The sequence below is a fragment of the Canis lupus genome, chromosome 7 (genome assembly GCF_048164855.1).
Source record: "Canis lupus baileyi chromosome 7, mCanLup2.hap1, whole genome shotgun sequence".
NCBI lineage: Eukaryota > Metazoa > Chordata > Mammalia > Carnivora > Canidae > Canis > Canis lupus.
Window position 1 is genome coordinate 59404951 of NC_132844.1, and position 21708 is coordinate 59426658.

Genomic DNA, 21708 nt, shown 5'->3' on the forward strand with positions numbered 1-21708 from the left:
GCATTTTTCATTTCATTGATTGCATACTTCAGCTCCAAAATGTTTTTATGACTTTTCTTCGTTGAACTTCTCATTATTGTTGTATTATTTTTTTATAATAAATTTATTTTTTATTGGTGTTCAATTTGCCAACATACAGAATAACACCCAGTGCTCATCCCGTCAAGTGCCCCCTTCAGTGCCCATCACCCATTCACCCCCACCCCCCGCCCTCCTCCCCTTCCACCACCCTTAGTTCGTTTCCCAGAGTTAGGAGTCTTTATGTTCTGTCTCCCTTTCTGATATTTCCCACACATTTCTTCTCCCTTCCCTTATATTCCCTTTCACTATTATTTATATTCCCCAAATGAATGAGAACATATAATGTTTGTCCTTCTCCGATTGACTTACTTCACTCAGCATAATTTTTTTAAGTTAATTTTGTTGTTTGTCTGTGTTCTCTTGAATCTCACTGTACTTCCTTAAAATAATTGTTTTGAAATCTTTTTCAGGTAACTCACAGATTTCCATTTCTTTGGAGATAACTTGAAAATTATCAAGCACCTTTGGCAGCATCATGTTTCCTTGTTTTACATTTCTTGTGGCTTTGCATTGATATTTGCTCATTTGAGAGAAGAATCACCTCTTTCAACCTTTCAGACTGACTTTGATGAGGAAAGATTTTAACAGAAAGTGACTGTGAGGGTTCTGACTGAGTAGGGTGCTGTGACTCTTATTCTAGAGAGAACACACCTACATCAGGTGAGGTCAACATTGGCAAAGACTGTGGGGTTCTTTTTGACCGTGACTGCAGAGGTTTTGTAAGTAGCAGGGTCTGTTGGGGTTCTAGGTGAAAGACTACTGGAGTCTTTCTGTTCTCCTTTCTTCCTGTGGGAGGGAGTTTTATCTGAGGGGAATGCCTCTTGGTACCAGGCCTGGTGAACTGGCACCCAGTACAGCAGTGAAGCCAGGGTCCTGGGGCACAGGTCCACTTGTTATGACAGCAGTCCAAATGTCTGATATGCATGCATGTGTAGGTTTCCGAAGGAACCAGGGTCTGATTCTCTGAGGATCGCCATAGTGATTTGGACTCCAGGATGGGGGCAGTGGCTTAGGCCCAGGACAAGGGGTACAACAACAGCATACCCTGCGGATGATGGGCCAAAGCCCTGACAGAGCAGCAGCAGCTTGGCCACCATGATGCCAGGCCAAAGCTGTGACTCCAGACACAAGGGGTATGACACAGCTGTAGCATGACATCCTGCTAATGGCAAGTGAGTGCCATAACTTTGGACCCAGAGTGTGGGACAGAGAGTAGCAACAGCAGCACCAATCACAAGGTAGTGATGACAAGTCAGATCCACAGCCTAGGACCCCAGGGATCAGCCACAGAATAGCAGCAACTCAGCCCCAGTGAAGATTGATCAAAGCTATGACTTAGAACCCTGAAGGCAGGGCACAAAGCACCAGCTCTTCCATTTTCAGATGGCAAGGTGCTATGATGGCCCAATATCAGAGAGTGGGGCACAGCATCAGCTGAGACCCCGGGGGACAGCTCTCAGCACAGCAGTGGCTCCAGCTCCTGCTGAGGAGACATAGCAGTGGGACTTGAGGCAGCTCCTTTAGCTGGGTTAAGCGTTGGTACAGACTGTGGGAGTGCTCGGTAACAAAGCCTACAACTGTCCATGGCAGTGATGAGGATTACAAGAGTTCTCCTGCTCTCCTTTTCCCATCAGGTATAATCCCTCCGAAGGGGTTCCTCTTTGCACTGAGCTTCTCTGAACTGGGAGATGGAGTGATGTCAGTAAAATGTTTCTTATACTTTTCTGTACAGCTATGCTCAGTATTTGAGCTCTGCAGGGTTTTTGCTGCTTCTTTGTTGTAGTCTAGAGTTTTCCCAGAGCTGCTTTGTCTGTTTATAGTTGTTTATTCATTGTTTTTATAGAAAGACAAGCTTTGGGACCTCCTAGCCAGCCATCTTACTGATGTCAGCCCCTACAGTGAAATTTTTTTTTATTTCGTTTGAAGTTTGAGAAAGTGGAAAAAAATCAGGAAAGCTAGTAGTGGAGAGTAAGGTAGAAATCCAAACCGGTGGAAGGGGTAGTTTTATCTATACTTCAAGCCTTATGAATTAAGTTAATGGTACAAAGAACAGATATACAGTTATATTCGACTAGGAGCTACACGTTATGTTTTGTAGCATATTTATCTTTGATTTAAACAAATACTAGCCTTTTGCCTTTTAATATTAATTTATATTTATATTCCTTAAAGTGTACAATCTTTGGGATGCCTCAGGCTCAGCAGTTGAGCATCTGCCTTCAGCTCAGGGTATAATTCTGAGGTCCAGGAATCAAGTACCACATCAGGCTCCCTTCGAGGAGCCTGCTTCTCCCTCTGCCTGTGTCTCTGCCTCTCTTTCTGTGTTTCTCGTGAATAAATAAAAATCTCGAAAAACATTTTTAAAAAATAAATAAATAAATAAATAAATAAATAAATAATAAAATGTACAAATTCTGATGGCCCATAAAAAAGAAGAAATAAACCAGTTTAGGTTTTTAATTTTTTCTCTAACTTGTCTATATGCAGATAAGAAAAAAAATCATATTTAAAAGGTGAAAACTTATTAATTAATTTCTACTCATCAGTTCCTAGTGCCGTAGACAGAATATATGTCAGTTCATCCAGTTAAATTGATATTCTGGTAGTAGGCCATAATATGGAGTTGAATGAATATATGAATGTCAAAAATTGGGAGCTGGCTTGATCCTCAATTTAAGAAAAACAAAAAGCCTATTAACTACAATTGGTCTTTTTTAAAAAAACTATCTTTCCTGGTAACTAGAGGTGCTAGCATGTGTAAGGGTTTCAGCAGATTCATATAGGAGCAACTAGTAGTTGAGAACAGAGCCTTATTAAATAAAGTTTAATTTGGTATATAGCATGTAGAAGCTGGTTTGTCAGGTTGAAGTCTGCTGTGTTATTGATTAATTTATACTTTTTTATAGGAGGAAGGTGGTCCCAGCTGTTTCCGATCAAGGCCTTCGTTTTACTAAGTAGGAGTATCTATAAAGATCTAGAAGCAGGGAATCATTCATAGGATCTAACAGTAGAGAGTAAGTAGGAAATAAAGGGTTTCAGGAGAATGTGGCCTCTAGAAGGCCCTCACACCAGTGTTTAAATTTAGTTTTAGCATTCACAACACAAACAGAAATTCACAGTTGACACAAAGATGAGTTGTCCTCATCCATCTTCCTTTAAAGTTGCTTACTCTGCAAAGAATGCCAAATTTGGGATGTTCCCATAATCACCCTCCACAGACAATATACATCCTTGGTACATCAAAAGGAAAAAGCTATGACTCAGGACGGAGGACCCTAGGGGATTGGTTTGGCGAAATGGCTCATCACTAATCATACATGCTTGTTTGTCCCTTCCCTATTTTAGAACTGGAATATGAAGAACTTCTTCCAGAAATCTGGGGCAGCTCTAAACTCTTGGCTTTCTCGTCAAACTTGGCTACTCGAAGTCTCTGTTACCAAATGTCTCTAGTTTTTTAGTCATTCTCAAACAATAGTGATAGATTGTGATAGTGAATTGATCTTTGAAAAGTAACCTTTTCAATACTAGGAAGAACTATTTCATATTTCTCACCCTGGACAAATGAAACTTGGTAATTTCTCAGGTGTGCTCAGGCAAGTCTCAGTCTTCTCCTGAGCCAAAATTTCTTTTTCAAACAAGACTCACTTCAACCGTTTACCTTTACAAGGAATCCAGCTTTACTCCCAGGTCCATTTATCTCCATGTAAACCATCCCCATGCTTTAAATATTATGTTATGTTAAAGGTTGTCGCTGTGGTTGTAAAATTTCAAACATCAAGGTCAAGAACCTGAAAAGTATTACTTTGGCATAAGCCTCTTTAAGGCAACTGTGGTAGTAGGGGCTGTTTCAAGGCCTGAGGCTCCCCTGCCTGTGGTTGTGGGAAGACACTCTATCCATTCCTGCAAGTTATTTGTGGCTCTCTGAGGAACTCATTTAACAGTTTTCCAGTACACGCTCTTAGGAGGTAAAGCTGGATTTTTCTGGTCCTTGTTAGAATGTTTGCCTCAATCCAAGTGTCCAGTGGCACAAAAAAGTCTAATGGTAAGGAGTGAGCTCCTAGAGAGGGCTCTGAGGAATGAAAGGTGGAATGTGCCACTGTTCTCTCATCCTTGACATGCTGATTTGGAGTGAGCTGCCGAGCTATATAACCAATCTATGAAATTTCAGCCCGCATCCCAAAGTCTGACAATCATAGTAAATCCTGAGTAAGCTCAGAATATTTGGAGGAAAGGTTCTGAAATTAATTGAATTTTATGATTAATACAAAGTTGTGCCGAAAACCATTTTGTTTCACCTCATGTTGGTAGAAGTCTTTCTTTTGGTTCCACTTTTCTCTTCTTGGGTGTAATTATACATGTAATCTAACCATTTTTAGATTTAAACTCTTCAGCCCCTCCATAGCATTATCTTGCTCATAAAGACTTACTCTGTATTTTCCATAACATGGCTGTTGAAAATAAATGTATTAGATCAGAAATATATAAATTCTAGCATCAAATTTATTAGCCTAAGGGGGGGGGAAATCCTTGATATGAGCTTTTGTCATTTTTCTGTTTTTCTGAAAACAAATTATAGAAAAAAATCTATCTAATTGAGGGTTATGAATCCTCTGAGTATGACTAGTCCTAGTTCAAATAATGCAAAATGTGGTGAAAAGGGTAATTTTCTTCCTAAGTCCTGTATTTTAGTTCTACTTCACTCTAGGTCTCATTATGATACTCAAAACAAGTCACAAGAACCTCTGTGTAGTCCAGCTTTTCAGTTCTAAGCTCTAGAATATATCTTGCAGAAAGAAAAAATCATGCAGTTTTACTTGATTTATTGTAATGTATTATATGATTGCCATTAGTATCTGTTTTCCCACTTTCTTTTATGGAATATTTTATTCCACTATGAATATTCAGACTTACATCTATATGCACATGTGTATGTATTGAAAATTATGTAAGATTCAAGTTTTCTGTAACGTCAGTAGTGTATAGAACTCCTTAGAGATCACCATATTTTCACGGGAAGGAAAGGCCTCTGTTAGTGTCTGTTTCCAAGCTTTTCACGGAGACTATAAATTAGGCCTGGGAAGGCTCTAACGAGTCAGTAATTTATAGACTATTAAGATAGTTAATTAGAAGTGATTCTTGAGCATATCCAATAGAGAACACATGTTTATAAAGGACAAACAGATTCCACACAACATGTCTTTGACCTAAGCAAACCCAATCAATTAACAAAATGGGATATCTTATTTTGCATATCTCCCACTCCCCCAAAATAGAATCACTAACCACTTGTTAACCACACTGACTTTCTAATAGAGTGGTGGCTATATCCCAGCCACCAGAAATGTCCCGACCGAGCACCCTAGTAGACTGTAGGCAGCCAAGTCTACAAAACAGGAAGAAAGCTCTGCTTGCTTTTTTGCCTCCTTTCCTGGTTTGACTTGATGTGATAATTCATTGCAGATTTCTTTTTCTTTGACAGAGTGCCTACCGCAGGAATGGGATGGCTTTTCTGGCCTGCTGATGGGACTGTGACTGTAACAACAGGAAAGGCAATGTTATATTAAGGTGATTTCTGTTCCCCTCTTTGGACAAAATAAAATACAAGTTTACCTTCTCTGTATCCTCAGGAGTGGGTTGGTTTGTTGTGACTATCAACTAGCTGACTCCAGCTCCTTTCCAGCCCCCTGAATGCTTGCTCTTGTTTACTGGCTGGGCCGTTTAGCTAATTAATGGCAGGATGTTTGGGGTAGTGTGTAGGTGGACAAGAATGCAGATCACACAATTTTGAAATTTTAATTTGGAATGAATTTACTGCCCTCAGCTCACATATCTTAACAGCAGTGTCTTTCCCTCCCTCCCTTCCCGCCCCTCCCCCCAGTGTTTAGTCTATGTTTTATTTGATGCATTTTGTAATTCAGGTTTGGGACAAAGGAAATAAAATGAAAAGGACAGTCAGTTTTCCCCTTGCAGTATCCCACCAACTTCAACATCTGCTGATTACATATATCCTATGTGAATCTTAGAGACAAATATTCCTTTTATAAACTCACACTAATCAAGTACCTAATTGATGTGATAAACTGTCTATTCCCATCCTCTCATCCCTTCCCCCTACTTAGAGCGCATGTGTTACTTCTTCATCCCTTCTTTCTGAACTTCCTACAAATCTGCCTTCCTGCGTGTTTTTGCTCACGTAGGCCCTCTTCCCCTGTCCTCATGGTCCCCGTCCCTCCAGTCTCCAGGCCCATCACACACACACACACACACACACACACACACACACACACACACGGCACATGGCCATTTAGAGACAAAATCATCACAATCACTTGACGAAGGAGAGCTCAGTGAGTGATTTGCTTTCCCCCTTCCCAGCACTCCCACAGCTACATTAGAGTCGTGGACTGGCTAATTTCTTGCTGGTAGCAGCTGAGCTACTCTTCTGGCACCTCTACTTTCTTCTCTCTTAAATGAGGAACTCTAACTTTTGAGAACAAATCAAAATATAGCAGATATAATTGTACAGTTCCTGATTCAACTTGAATTACAAAAAAAGGAAGTCATTTCTTTAATTCTGTAGGACTTCTGTGTAGTCTTACTTTTATTCTGGTTTTTACACATGCCGAAACAGCCTTCTGTAAAGAATCAATAAAAACAGAAAGAAGTAGCATGAAAGATTTTCCTCCTGCAACCACATCATCGTGAGGCTCAGTTAATACGGTCGTGCCACATCATTCACATTTGTTAACTATCATTTACCTGTTCCGTGTTGGTCCTTCTGGAAAACATCTTCATGTCAAGAACAAAAAACGCAGATATATAATATCAAAAAAATTGCCAAGGGGTTTTGATGTTCCGTCTGTGCTTGTTGAAATGTATGATCAAACTTTTCTTTTTACCATCATTCTTATTTTTCTTGGCATCCCTAATCATGGAAGATTATAAGCTTGCAGTAAACATCCTAACTTTTAAAACGACAGCATTTATTGTATTTGGTTTCGATCTGCCAGGCTTATGGATGTATGAAATTTTCAGGGACTAATTTTTCACATCAAAATTCCTTCTCTCCCACATTAGACATTTTAAAGTGCGCACAAGGCAAAAAATACAGGGTTCAGGTCTTTCCCTTCATTTTATTTTACCTGATCTCCTTATAGCCCCAGAGAAGGAAGACTCAACGTACATTTCTCTCAGAAATATGACAGGTCTGTGTTTTTGTTGGTCTGGCGTATGTTTGTCTATCTTGAACAGTCTGACAGGTAATTATTTATAAAATCTGGTTTTGCCCAGTAAGTCCATATAATAACCTTTCACTTTTCATCATAAGCCAGTGAGCTGAATTTAGAATAGAACAAGGTCATTTATGTCTGTCCCAACCCAGCCTAGATGTCCCCATAATTGCTCAATATTAATATTTTTAATTATTTTTTTTTCTTTTCTACACTTAGACTCTTTCTCTGACTCTTTCAACAACACTGAATTTGAAGTGAAATAAAATTTTCTTAAGCAGCGGGTATAGAAAAGATTTTATAGAAGGAAGATCTCAAAAGATGTGATTTCAATAAACTTTTCTCTCAAGATTAAAATGTCAGGTAAAATCATAAAATGTTAGAACAGAAGATGGTCTTAAAGATGATTGCGAACAACCATTCTTTTTCACAATGAAAGTATGTAGCCTGGAGAGGGAAGTTAACTTTCCCAGGGTCACTCAGTAATGGCAGTGACAGACCAGAGACCAGATCCATGGCCCCTGTTTCTCAGGCTACTGTTTCACTCCACCAAACTGAATTTGCATAAGATACTACCAAGACACATTGGGATTTTATAGCATGTTTATCCTAGACAATGACCTACATTTATTTTTTTTAATGATACTAATTTGGACACATGCTAAAGCATAAGTGTGACATTAAAATCTTCTTCAAAGGGACCGTGGTATAATTAAATAATCTGTATTCTATGTCAGTTATACATTAATTTTTGAAAAAAGAGGTCTGCAGGCAGGGGAGGGGGAATTAACATACTCAGACCACTGACTTTGTGTCAGGGACCTTACCTCTGGGATTTCATTTATCTTCACAATGGCTTCATGAGGTAGAGGCTATCAAAAACAAAAACAACCACATCAGGCTCATTTCTAAATCAAATGTGAATATACAAAATAATTTGTATTTGTGAAGCCTTATATTTTGGGGATCAAATCTGAAAAAAAAAAACAAATAAGTAAATATAGCCTCTCTTATGGGAAATTGACACTGCCTCATAGATTTGAGAGTAAAGGAAATAGAAATATTTCTCCCTTCGCCTAAATTTGGAATGTGACTTTCCAAACATGCCGTTTTGGGGCTATGTCATTAACCTTCCTGCCTTCACATATTGCAATAGTTAAGATTCAAAAATAATGTTCCAATTTTAGAACCAAGAGTTTTTATTCAAAAACCATCAGAAGCACAAATATTTTCTAAATGGTGTATATAATTCCTGTACCTGGGGAAAATTCTTCATTTATTACTGTTTGTTCTTTGTTTCTATAAAATAGTAAACAATCCACATTTAATGCTTTTACCACGTAGAAGACAAATAAACATAAGTGGCAATTCCTGGTCTGAAAGAAAACAAGTTTACTTGTTTAGAAAGTGTAAGGTTTACTTCTATGAAAAAAATTTATATAGTTCCCAAATCAGGTATTTCTTTCCAGTTCATATAACCCCTTGTGTAAAACTGAATCACTACAGAGAAAGTATTCCCTCATCTACCCTCCTGGAATTTAGATAGAACCTTCCCAGGTTACATTTAAAATTCTACCTTCAACCATGTATACATCTCATAAAATATTTTACGGTTTCCTGTATGCTCTGGCTGTAACATTTCATAGTACATAAACACTTCTGCAAATAATAGGAGGGCATCAAGTTGAATATGTCACAGCAGTGGCTCCCACATAAAGCTGATTCTCCAGCAATGTATCTTTCTTATTTTTATCTTCTTATTTGAAATCCAAGATGAAATTTTCTGTGCTCTTAAAGCAAAGGGAGGGGAGGATGGAGGTAGGTAGGGGACTCTAGCAGTTTTTGTGGAGTTGTGTTCATTAAAGCAGAGGCTTTCTGCAGAGGGCATCAAGCCAAACTTAACCAACAAAACTATGCCTGCAGGAATTGGATATGAATGTGATAGTCAAATAAGGGCCAGATGCCTTTAAAAATTCAAGTATTAAAAAAGTCATATCTCTTAATGTAAGTCTCTAATGTTGGGAGTGATACTGCAGCACTTTAAAAAAGCAAACACAAGGAAAGAGACATGCATTTGTTTTCTGGAACAAAATATCAAATAGTAAAGCCGTCATGGGAGTTTTGGCAATTGAAGCATATTTTAAAACAATCAATTCCTAGAGAGTCACAAAAAAACCTACACACAATATTTCATTGTTGGAAACCACTATAATTCTATAGAGCATTATATTCGCATTCCTTCTGCTCATCACCACCCAATACTCACTATTAACATTTTTAAAGGAAAAAGATAGAAAAAAATATTAAAAAATCAAGAATCAGAATGATTACTTACTGAATTTTACTTAAACCAGTTAACGCTTGGCTTGCTCTCAAAAATGATACTATATTGGGCAGCCCCGGTGGTGCAGCAGTTTAGCGCCGCCTGCAGCCCGGGGTGTGATCCTGGAGACTCGGGATCGAGTCCCATGTCGGGCTTCTTGCATGGAGCCTACTTCTCCCTCTGCCTGTGTGTCTGCCTCTCTGTGTCTCTCATAAATAAATAAATAAAATCTTTAAAAAAAAGAAAAACTTAAAAAAATGATACTATATTATATCAGCATTTTAAGTTTTTTTTTTTTTTTTAAGATTTTATTTATTTATTCATGAAAGACACAGAGAGAGAAAGACAGAGACGTAGGCAGAGGCAGAAGCAGGCTCCAGGCAGGGAGCCTGATGCGGGACTCGATCCTGAGACCACAAGATCATGCCCTGAGCCAGGGGCAGGTGCTCAACCACTGAGCCACCCTGGTGTCCCTAAGAGTAAGCTTGACACAACAATTACAACACACTACATGGTACCAAGCACTTGGTGAGAGTTGTCCCATTAGGTAATCATAGCCCCTCTATGAGATGCATATAGTTATTCTCCTAGTCGCCCATAAGAGGTAGTGAGGAAGCTGATGGAGCTGGTATTTTTGCCCAGTGCTTTGACCCCAACACCCATGTTCTTCACCATGTTACACAGCAAGGAGTGTGCTTGGGTATGGATTTCTAATAATGTATTAAAGAGAATTGCTGCTCTGAACCCAGAAGCACTTCTCAGTACCAAAAAGCTGGATTATAAGAAAATTTCATTTTAATTTAACATTCCTTCTCTAAGGCCAAGTATTAGGTATATAAGAGAATATCATATGTTGTATAATAGACTGTAATTACATTGAAAGATGCCAAGTCCTCTATAATGCCTTAAGCCTTTAAGTTAAATGCATACAATCAACGCACATACCCAGGATCCCTATACAAATTATGAGAACTTCCTCAAAGATCCAAGATCCAGGTTTATAATGCCTCTCCTTGATGAAGACTGCATTTCTCCAGAAGGCTCTACTTACCATGACTACTGTTTTGTGCTCTCATACAAGGTATGTATATCATGTTATAAAATAATTGCCATCTTATTGACATGTGTTTGCAGTGGCAGATACAGAGGTACATCTGGCAATCCCTTGAAACTTTATACAAGTACCCTGTTTAGGTGTTTGCTTATTAATTATGATATAGTCACTGTTTTGCCTGGCCCAGGATTTCTGTGCATGTGCTTGGTTGGGGGGGGGGGGGATGGCGGACAGGGATAGAGAAGAAAGTAGAAAGAAGGTTGCTGAGCATGATTTGAATCAGAAATGATGATTTCCCTCTAATCAGTAGCAGCTTCTTTAATTCAACCCTAGATCTGCCCTGCATCAGCTCAAATCACTTACTGATTTAGTCCTTCATGATTCCCAACTAGCAGTTCACCAGCCTATGGCCCAGCATACCTGCAGCTTTGGTTTCTGAACGACATTGACTTACTTCTTCCAACCTCTTTCCTTAAGTTAATTCACTTGCCAGTGCATCAGCCACTTCTCGTCACTTGGCAAAGCAGTCCCCTAAGCAGCGGTGAGGGTGCAGCTGGTGGGTTGGCTGGCCACATTTCCATAGATTTGACCTGTGAAGAGACAGTGAGCCTAGATGGACTTGGGCAGTTGGTTCATTACGCAGCAACATAGACAAGATCAGCATGGTGTCAACTTCCTGTGTTCCAGAGGTGGGAAGGGGGAGGCAGATGACAGCAGCCTTGAGGGGTAGGGTACTGTACCGTGGAGGGCCAACCATGAACTACAAGCAAGCAGTTTTTTAGCTGGCACCCGTAGCTGAAAGGAAGTTGAAGTGGAAATTCCCAAGCTTCATCAGAACCAAAGAGGTGGATGAGAAAGCACCTTGTGGTGGCTCATCCCAAGACTGGCTACCTTGCCCCGGCCCTGCGATGATCACAGACCAAGATGGAACCTTGCCTTCATGGCTTGTGTGGAGACTGCAAGGTCACCCAGGTATCTTTCCCCCACAATATGTAGGACATCATGTGTTTCTGTTAACAGTATAAAAAATAAATCTGCCTTCCCTTCCCTAAGTTTTCCTGGTGGCCTCCTCACCTAGCTCTTTCCCAGAAAGGTTCCTGCCTGCCTCGGTGGATGGTACCTTCTGCTTCCTCTGAGCTAATTATGCCCCTGTTGCTTTTTATACTTCCTATTTTATGTCGCTAATTGTCTCTCTGTGGGCCTTGAAGCCTGCACCAGATTAAGAATTTCTTGAGGGCAAGTATTGAATTTATACCTCCTCACAGTCACCACATGCACATATTAGGTATTCAGTAAACATGCGTTGGTTGGTAGAAAAATTATTCATTTAAACTTAAGCATAGATTTTGGGGTTTTTTTGGGTTTTTTTTTTGTTAAGTCTGTTTAATCTTTTATTGATGCTTTGTTTGGCTGCAAATCCCATGAACTGCAGATGATCACAGCCCTTTTCTGAAAAACAAATGCAGTGTCTCAGAGAAACAGAGAGTACTCCATGCATCAGGCTTCTTACAGCCTTTTGAGTAGGTCACTGTAACTTCAGTCTTGTTTGGAGGGATTAATGACCTCAGAAAAAGGTCACCCTCAGTCACATTTGTAGTACTAAGCCTTAGAACTTTTGATCCCACCTGAACCTGAAAAAGAATTATAGGCTATTTTTATATACAGTACCATCTTTGAAAATCTGCCAGTTCTCCTACTGGTTTATTTAAAGACAGTGAGCCATTTTAGGATGAGATTTCCGTAAACATGTAATAGCAATAACATGTCCACTGGACATAAAGCAATGAAGCAAATATGAAGATCTACTTTGTTTATAAATAAGGAGATTTTGTGAACTGGAAGCAATTTATCACCCAAGAGTAGCTTACAATTAAAATATCTCGGTTCTGGGATCCCTGGGTGGCGCAGCGGTTTGGCGCCTGCCTTTGGCCCAGGGCGCGATCCTGGAGACCCGGAATCGAATCCCACATCGGGCTCCCTGCATGGAACCTGCTTCTCCCTCTGCCTGTGTCTCTGCCTCTCTCTCTCTCTCTCTCTCTCTCTCTGTGACTATCATGAATAAATAAATAAAATCTTTAAAATAAAAAAACAATTATAAAAAAATAATAAAAATAAATAAATAAAATAAAATATCTCGGTTCTTTGTCTCTGTTAGTCATCCATTTATTCATTCATTCATTCATTCATTCATTTAAAAAAATTAGCATTCACTCATTAAAAAAAAAAAAAATTCGCACCTTGAGAGCCAAACAATTAACGTGGAGTCTACAGTTCCCAGTGAGTCAGGGACCTGTGGGAAAGTGGAATTCTTGAAAGGGGCCCATGAGGCCACCTACATTAAATTATCTGTAGATTAAATAAACATGTTTTGCCCATATAGGTGCCACTCTGTTTTAAATATATGCATATGTGGCAGTGTGATTTATAAAATTCAATTCATTTAAAAGTGATCCTGAAATCCTGGTAACTTTTTTGACATACATATTATTTTTCATTCAAGAGTTAACAAAAGTGTAAGTTACAGAATGCAAGCATCAGTGAATTTGTTTATGTTAAAAAGTGATTCTCAAGCTCACACACACACAAAATGTACCCATTGCTTTTTGTGCTTTCACTATAACTTTCATTGGGCTCTTCTGCCCTTCTGTGGTGAATAGATTATGACTTCTGAAGATTTTGAGCTGCTTTAACTTAGATTCAAATGTATTTTTTTCCTTTGACATAAAGTATCACCTGAACTTTTTTTTTTAAATGTCTTATTTTGGGAAAAATTTATGATCTTTTTAACATTAGGAAGTTTTGCTTTTCCTGACATTTTATTGCTTTGGGTATTTGAAACATTTCAATCCCAGACAATAAATACTATGTGATTATTGTTTTCATATGGATAGGCTATTTCCTCCTGGTTTTTCCTAACCCCTTTTCCCAGCTAATAATACTCAAAAATTTATTAATACTAAACTGTGCCATTCAGCTTTTCCAGAATCGTGTATAGTGAACGTTAAAAGAGGGACAGGTCTCAAAGAGGGGTAGTAGTGCTTAAAAAGAAATTGAGGCATGCAGTTTTCTTTCAGTTGGATTTCAAATGTTTCCTGTTCATGTGAAATGAAAACTATATTTGTTCTATAAATCATTTTTATAAAGTATCATAACCAGTTATTGCATTAAATGGCATCTTTTTATATCCTTATTATAGAAGCGGAACAGATCTCAGCAAAGTAAATGGATGTTAGCTGAGTATGCCATGACACCAACAGGCATCGGTGTTTGAAAGCACCCACTTTTAGAGCTATCCTCATGGCTCCCTCCCCTTCTCCAGGTCTTTTTTCAAATATCACTTTCCCAGTAAGGTCTTGTCTGACCACTGTTTTAAATATTGAAATCCCAACCTCTGCCCTAGTATCCCATACCTCTCTTCCCTGCTTTCTTTTGTCACCCAACACCTGCATACCATTTTATATGCTCACTTGTTTCATTTATTCCCTCCTCCCTCTAGAACACAGACTGTCCATTGCCGTATCCCCAGCACTCAGACCAGGGCCCGACACGTAGGACATGCTGTCAGTATTTTGAATTGTTGATCAGAGTTTTAATTCTGCAAATTCTTACAACACCATACCCATGTGGTTGCACTCCCGCCTGCACTGTTCCTTCTCACTTTTGGCCTGGTTTGTCCTTTACTCCCCACCTCAACCAGAAGCTTCCCCTTGACTTTCCAAAGTCCTCTGAACCGCTTCACCTGTGTTCCCCAACACAACTTTTTAAAAATGTTTCTAGGGGCGCCTGGGTGACTCAGTGGTTGAGCACCTACCCTTGGCTCAGGTCGTGATCCCAGGGTCCTGGGATCGAGTCCCACATCGGGCTCCCCACAGGGAGCCTGCTTTTCCCTCTGCCCGTTGTCTCTGCCTCTCTCTGTGTGTCCCTCATGAATAAATAAATAAAATTTTTAAAAAATTAAAAATAAAATTAACAAATATATAAAATGTTTTTACATTTTAGTACTTCCAAATCTCAGTGCATTTTCAACAGAACAAGAAGTTTAGCCCCCCAAAGCAAGAGTTGAGTTACAATGTAGTTAGGTTTTCGTTTAACATCTTATAAAACTTTTTGGTACATTTATTTCACTACTTATTCAAATTTTCTTTTTCCCACAACTCCAGGTTAGCAATTTTTTTGATATATTTATTTATTACCTCATATATTGTAGTAGTTTTTTAAGACAGGACACATAGAATATATCTTTTAAAAAAATCAGTTGGATGAGGTATCGTTTACATACAGTAATAACCCCTTTTTAGATATACAATACAATTCAATGACTTTTGACAAATAAACAATCATGTAACCACCACCGCAATCAAGATGCATTAATGCCAAAAAGTTCTCTCATGTTCTTAAGTAATTGATCCCCACCCATCACTCCTGGCAACCACTGATCTGATTTCTATTTTTTTTTTTAACTTTTCTAGGATAGCATATAAAATGGAATAATTCTAAATGAGTTTGGATTTAAGGGTTTTTTTGTGTCTGACTTCTTTCATTTAGCAAAATGCTTTTGAGATTCACCCAGGTTGTTGTGTGGATTAGTAGTTCATTTCTTTCTATTGCTCTGTTCCGTTGTATGGATGCACCACAGTTTGCTTATCTATGTAACTGAGTGGACATTTTGATTGTTTCCAATTTCTGGCTATTAAGAATAAACTTGCTATGAACATAGATGGACAGAGGTTTTGTAGATTTACAGTTCATTTATATTGGGTAAATACCTAGGAGTTGGATTACTGGGTCAATGGTATTTAATTTTGTAAGAAAGTGTTTTCCAAAGCAGCTGAACCAGTGGGCCCTCCCACCAGAAATGTGAGATTTCTAGTTGCTCTGTAACTTGGCCAGAATTTGGTAGGATCCATTCTGTTGTTTGTTTTGTTTTAATTTCAGCATTCTGATAGGTAGGTAATAATACCTCATTGTGCTTTTACTTTGCTTTTCTCTGATGACTAATGATAGCATTTTTCATGTGTTCACTTGCCATCTGCATCTTTTCTTTATTGAAGTGTTCAAATATTTTGTCCATTTAAAAAATTGGTTTTCTTTTACTAAAATATGAGTTATTTTGTAGCCTTTATGCAGAAATGTGTTTTCCACATATTTTCTCTGAGTCTGGGACTTGACTTGTCTTAAAGTATATTTGGAAGAGCTGAAATCTTTAATTTTGAAGAAGTCCAATTTATTGATTTGTATTCTTTTATGGCTCATACTTTTTGTCTTAATCTAACCCAAGCTTACAAAGGTTTTCTCCTATGTTTTCTTCTTCATATTTTAAATTTTAACTTTTATATTTAGGTCTTTGATTCATTTTGAGTTTATTTTTTTATACGATGCAAAGTAAGGGTTGAAGTTCTTTTTTTTTTTTTCTTTCTGCATGTAGATGTCTGCTTGTTCCATCACTATTTGTAGAGATTATCCTTTTTTCCTTGATTTATCTTGACATATTTATCTAAAACCATATATACATGGGTCTATTTTAGATTCTGTTTTGCCCCATTGATCTGTATGCTTACCCTTATGCCAGTACCTGAATGTCTTGATCACTAAGTCATGAAATCAGGTTTTATGAGTACTTGAGCTTCTCCTTTTTTCAAACCTTTTTTTAAAAAATTCTAGGTTCTTTGTTTATCAGTATTTCTACAAAACATATACTGGGAGTTTTTAAGGAGCAGAGGGGCAAAGGGAGAGGGAGAAAGAGAGTTGTAAACAGGCTCCATTCCCAGCACATGAGCCCTATGCAGGGCTTGATCTCACTACCCTGAGATTATGACCTTAGCCAAAATCAAGAGTCAGATGCTCAAACTGATTGAGCCACCCAAATGCCCTTCATGGACTGAGATTTTGATTAGAACTGCTTTGAATCTACACCTCAGTTTGGGGATAATTGACAGCAGTGGTAAGCCTTCTAATCAATAAATATGGGATAGCTCTTCATTTACATAGGTCTTTTCTTAGTTTCCCTCATCAGTGTTTTATAATTTTCAGAATGTAAACTTAGTACATATTTTGTTAGATTTATCTGTGAATATTTCATTTTTGATGCTCTAAGATTTTTTTTAAATTTTTATTTCTGGTTCATTGCTAATAAATAGCAATAAAATCAATTTTTGTATATGAACTTTATATCCTGCAACTTTGTTGATCTCACTTATTAGCTGTTAGTTGTCATTTTGTATATTCTTTGGAATTTTCTACATAATCATGTTATTTAAAAATAAAAAGTTTGGGACTCCTGGGTGGCTCAGTGGTTGAGAGTCTGACTTTGGCTCAGGATGTGATCCTGGTGTCCAGGATTGAGTCCCACATCAGGCTCCTTGCGGGGAGCCTGCTTCTCCCTCTGCCTATGCCTTTGCCTCTCTCCCTCTCCCTCTCCCTCTCCCTCTCCCTCTCCCTCTCCCTCCCTTCCTCCCTCTCTCTCTCTCTGTGTGTCTCTCATGAATAAATAAATAAAATATTTTTTAAAAATAAAAAGTTTTATCTTTCTAATCCATATGATTTTTATTCTTCTTGTCTTACTGCAGTGACTAGGATCTCAAGTACAGTATTGTGTAAGAATGGTGAAAATAGACATCCTTGCCTTTTTCCTGATTTTATGAGGGAAACATTCAGTTTTCACCATTAAACATGATGTTAACCTCTTTGGAAAAAACTTTGGCAGTTTCCTTTCCTCTTTCCTGATTTTATGAGTAAAATATTCTATCTTTCACCATAAAACTATAAGATTTTCTTAGATGTTCCTTATCACATTGAGGGAAATTTCATTCTATTCTATTCTATTATTCCTGAGAATAATAAATGGATGTTGAATTTTATATTATTTTTCTACATCTTTGGAGATCATATAGTTTTTCTTTTTACAGTGGTACATTACATGGATTGATGTTTGAATATTTCATTACTAGGATAAATGCCACTTGGTCGTAATGTATTAAACTCATGATTTGCTGGACTCGATTTCATAGTATTTTATTAAGTATTTTTGCATCTGTGTTCATGCCTTGAATTTTCTTGTAACGTCTTTTTTCTAATTGTTAGATCAGATGATACTGTCCTTATAAAATGAGTAGGGAATTACCTCCTTTTTAATTTTCTGGAAGAGTTTCTGTAGAATTAGTTTTCTTTCTTTCTTTCTCTCTTTCTTTCTTTCTTTCTTTCTTTTTTTAAGTTCAAGGGAACTCATCAGTGAGATTCCTGGGAACTTTTCTTTGTGGGAAAGTCTAGCTATGTAAAGAATGTAAACCTATTTGGGTTATCCATTTCTTCTTGAGAAAACTTGGTAGTTTATGTCTTTCAAAGTTACTTGTCTTTCATCTTACTTAACAAATTTATTGGCAGAAAGTTATTTATGAAATTCCCTTATTATTCTTTACATATCTATAGAATCTGTGGTGATGCTTCTCTTTAATTCCTGATATTGGCACTTTGTTTCTCCTTCCTTTTTTTCTCAAATCAGTCTAAATAGAGTTTATCAGTTGTACTTGTTTCCCAAAAAAGCAGCCTCTGGTTTCATTGATTTTCTCCTCTATTTTTTTTTCCTGTTTTCAGTGTCAGTCTGCTTTTATCTTCATTATATTTATCCTTCTCCTTCTGCTGCTTTAAATTTAATTCACTCTTCTTTTCTTTCATTCAAGATCTTTCTTTTCTCTAAGCACTTTGATGCTGTTTCCCCCTAAGTACTGCTCTAGCTACATCTCAAAAGCTTTTATGTGTTTTGATTTCATTTTCATCCAATTCAGAATATTTCCTAATTTCCTTTCTGATTTTGTCTTTGACCCATAGTTTACTTAGAAATGTGTTCGTTATGGGAACCCTGGGTGGCAGCGGTTTAGCGCCTGCCCTTGGCCCGGGGCGCGATCCTGGAGACCCGGAATCGAATCCCACGTCGGGCTCCCAGTGCATGGAGCCTGCTTCTCCCTCTGCCTGTGTCTCTGCCCCTCTCTCTCTCTCTCTCTCTCTCTCTCTGTGACTATCATAAATAAATAAAAAATTTTTTAAAAAATTTAAAATTTAAAAAATTAAAAAAAAATGTGTTCGTTAGTTTCCAAATATTTGAGAATATTTCGGGTATCTTCCTATTATTAAGTTTTAGTTTAATTTTATAATGAAGAACATACTTTATATGATTACAGTTCTGTGTTTGCTTTATGGCCCACAATATGTGCATGTGCACTTGAAAACATGTATTCTGCTGTTTAGGGTAGTGTTCTATAAATGTCAATTAGGTCAAGTTGATTGATAGTGTTCAGTTTCTCTGGCTTTTTGCTTTTTAAAAAATCAATTACTGAGAAAGGAATGTTGAGGTTGTCAACTAAAATTGTGGCTTTGTCCATTTCTCTTTAGGTCTTACTAGTTTTTGTTTAGTACATGTTGACATTCTGTTGTTAGCTGCATATATAGTTTGGAGTGACATGTTGTCTTGATTAATTATTCCCTTTATCATTATATAATGTCCTCTTTATCCCTAGTACTTTTTCATCTTCCAAAGTCTACTAGGTCTGATATTAATAAATCTACTCCACTTTTTTTTATTAGTTTACATGGTATTTATTTTAATATCCTCTTTTAACTTACCTATTTCTTTATATTTAAAGTGTCTTTCTCATTGACAGTCTATAATTAGGTCTTGGTTTTTCACCCAGTTTTATAATTGTGGCCTTTTTTATTAAGGTATTTAGACTATTTACATTTAAATATTGATTACTTGCATTTAAACTTACAGTCTTGCCCACATCATAACTGTTTAACTAATTGGTGTTCCTTGGCTTTAACTTATCTTTGTCATTGTAACTCTTTAACTTGTTCTTTATAATTCTCTTTAATTACCTAAAAAATATACATTTGCAAACAAACAAAAACCTAAAGGACTCAGGAAAGGATAAAGCATGCAATTAGAAATGCCCACAGCTCTTTTATTTTTTTTTTAAAGATTTTATTTATTCAGGAAAGACACAGAGAGAGAGGCAGACACACAGGCAGAGGGAGAAGCAGGCTCCATGCAGGGAGCCCCATGTGGGACTCGATCCCTGGACTCCAGGATCACGCCCTGGGCCAAAGGCAGGTGCTCAGCTGCTGAGTCACCCTCCACAGCACTTTTAACATTGAGATTAAACATTGTTGACATTTTAATACAGCCACACACAAAATATATTCATATAGTACATACTTCTTTGTAGCCTATTATAATGCTTTCCTGTGCTTCTTTTTTTTTTTTTTTTTACTACTGAATATTTCATACTATGGCTGATTTACTATTAATTAGTTATATCTTATTATTGGATATCTTGAATTTTTTCAAAGTTTTACCATTATAGAATGTACATTATTTTCTGTATAGATCATATTTCCCTTGTCTTTTAGCTTTAGCATTATTATTGCTCCCTGTGAAAGTAATGTATCTACTTTTCTCTGGCTACTTTTGAGATTTTATTTTATATTTCAGCACTTGCAGTCTGACATGCTTGACATGTAGTTTCCTTTGTATAGATCTTTTTTGGAGTTTATATAATTTCTTGAATCTGTGGCTTGATATCTTTCATCAATTTTTTTAACATTCTCAAAAACTTTTCTTCAAATATTTCTTCTCATCTTCTAGGACTTTAATTAGATGTCAGACTTTTCATCATGTTTAATATGTCTCCTGTGGTCTTTTTTGTATTTCCCATCTCTTTTTTATCTCTGCTTCAATCCGGATGTTTACTGACCCATTTTATCTTTATTAATCTTCTCTTTTGCTGCATCTGAAATTCTATTAAACAAAGACTCTTAAATATGGAGAACAAACTAATGGTTACCAGAGGGGGAGGGGGTGGAGAAACAAGTAAAATAAATAAATGGGATTGAGAAGTATAGACGTCCAGTTATAAAATAAATAAGTCATGATGTTAAGCCCATGTATTGAATTTTTAACCTCAGTTCTTTTTTATTTTTCAATTACATAATCACAATTTGATTCTTTAAAAGAAAAGGAAAAAAGTTCAAATCCCTTTTTCATTACAACAATGTGTGGGTTGCTTGTGAATCTGCTTCTGTTGTCTGGATATTTCCTCTTGGTTTTCAGTCATTTGGTTCTGTAGCCTGCTATGCCTAGGAGTTTTTTATTGAGTGGCAGGCATTGTATATGAAAAAATATAGAGGCTCTAGATGAAAATTTCTTTCAGAGAGGATTTCATTTCTGATAGGCAGAAGAGGGTGTAGTCAAATCAAGGTGATCTGTTTCTGCTTTACCTCATTCATGGAAATTATCTCTAGGGCCTCAATTGAAATCCTGTGTTGTTTACCAGACCCCTTCAACCTTGGTGGGCTCTGAAATCCAGCCTCTGACCCAAATCACCCACAAGATGGAAGAAATTTCTGCTCACCTCCTTAGCCTCCCAGCTCCTGCTCTCATCCTACACATGTGCAACTTTGGGATTAATATATTTCAAGGGGAAACTGCATGCAGAATTATAGGTTTGCTTCTCTGAGTTTCCTTTTCTCTGAGATCTCAATCCCTTGGCTATGGGCAACCCCATGCTCCACCGTTAGGCTCATTGATACTATCACAGGCCCTAGACCTCTGCTTCCTGCATAGCTTTTCTTCCTCTCACATTTAATTGCCAAATTCCCTGAGGGAAGAAAAATGAATTTTCCTCTTCTTCAATTTCACATCCTTTCATATCCTGACCAGTTTGACCTTTTTATGATGCCACAAATAAAGTGTGGCCTCTCAAAGATATCCAGACCCAAACCCCCAGAATCTGTGAATGAATTACATTACATAACAAAAAAGAATTAAAGCTGCAGATAGAATTAAGATTTCTAATCAATAGACTTTAACATAGGAAAATTATCACAGATTATCCAGGTAGGCCCAACCTAATCACATGAGCTTTTAAAAACAGAAGAGAGGGGCACCTGGATGTTGCAGTTGGCTGATTGTCCAATGCTTGGTTTTGGCTCAGGTCATAATCTCAGGGTCATGAGATCAAACCCCATGT

The 21708-nt window shown here is 37.5% G+C and overlaps 1 protein-coding gene across 7 annotated transcripts in view; it reads left to right on the forward strand.

Annotated features, from left to right (window-relative positions):
• Nucleotides 1-21708, forward strand: part of SUPT3H (SPT3 homolog, SAGA and STAGA complex component) — a 602245-nt gene that overhangs the window by 523640 nt on the left and 56897 nt on the right. For 3 of the 7 annotated variants that reach the window (XR_012034198.1, XM_072832814.1, XM_072832811.1), the window contains one exon: nt 5561-5701. The exons of 1 other annotated variant lie outside the window; for it this stretch is intronic. Coding sequence is in view for 3 of the 6 variants with exons in the window: in XM_072832814.1 (XP_072688915.1) it covers nt 5561-5602 (42 nt within the window). In the remaining 3 variants the exon portion in view is untranslated. Of the gene's footprint in view, nt 1-2987; nt 3096-5541; nt 5702-21708 lie in introns of those variants that run through there. 3 more of the 7 variants (XR_012034199.1, XM_072832808.1, XR_012034197.1) reach the window with 2 other exon arrangements.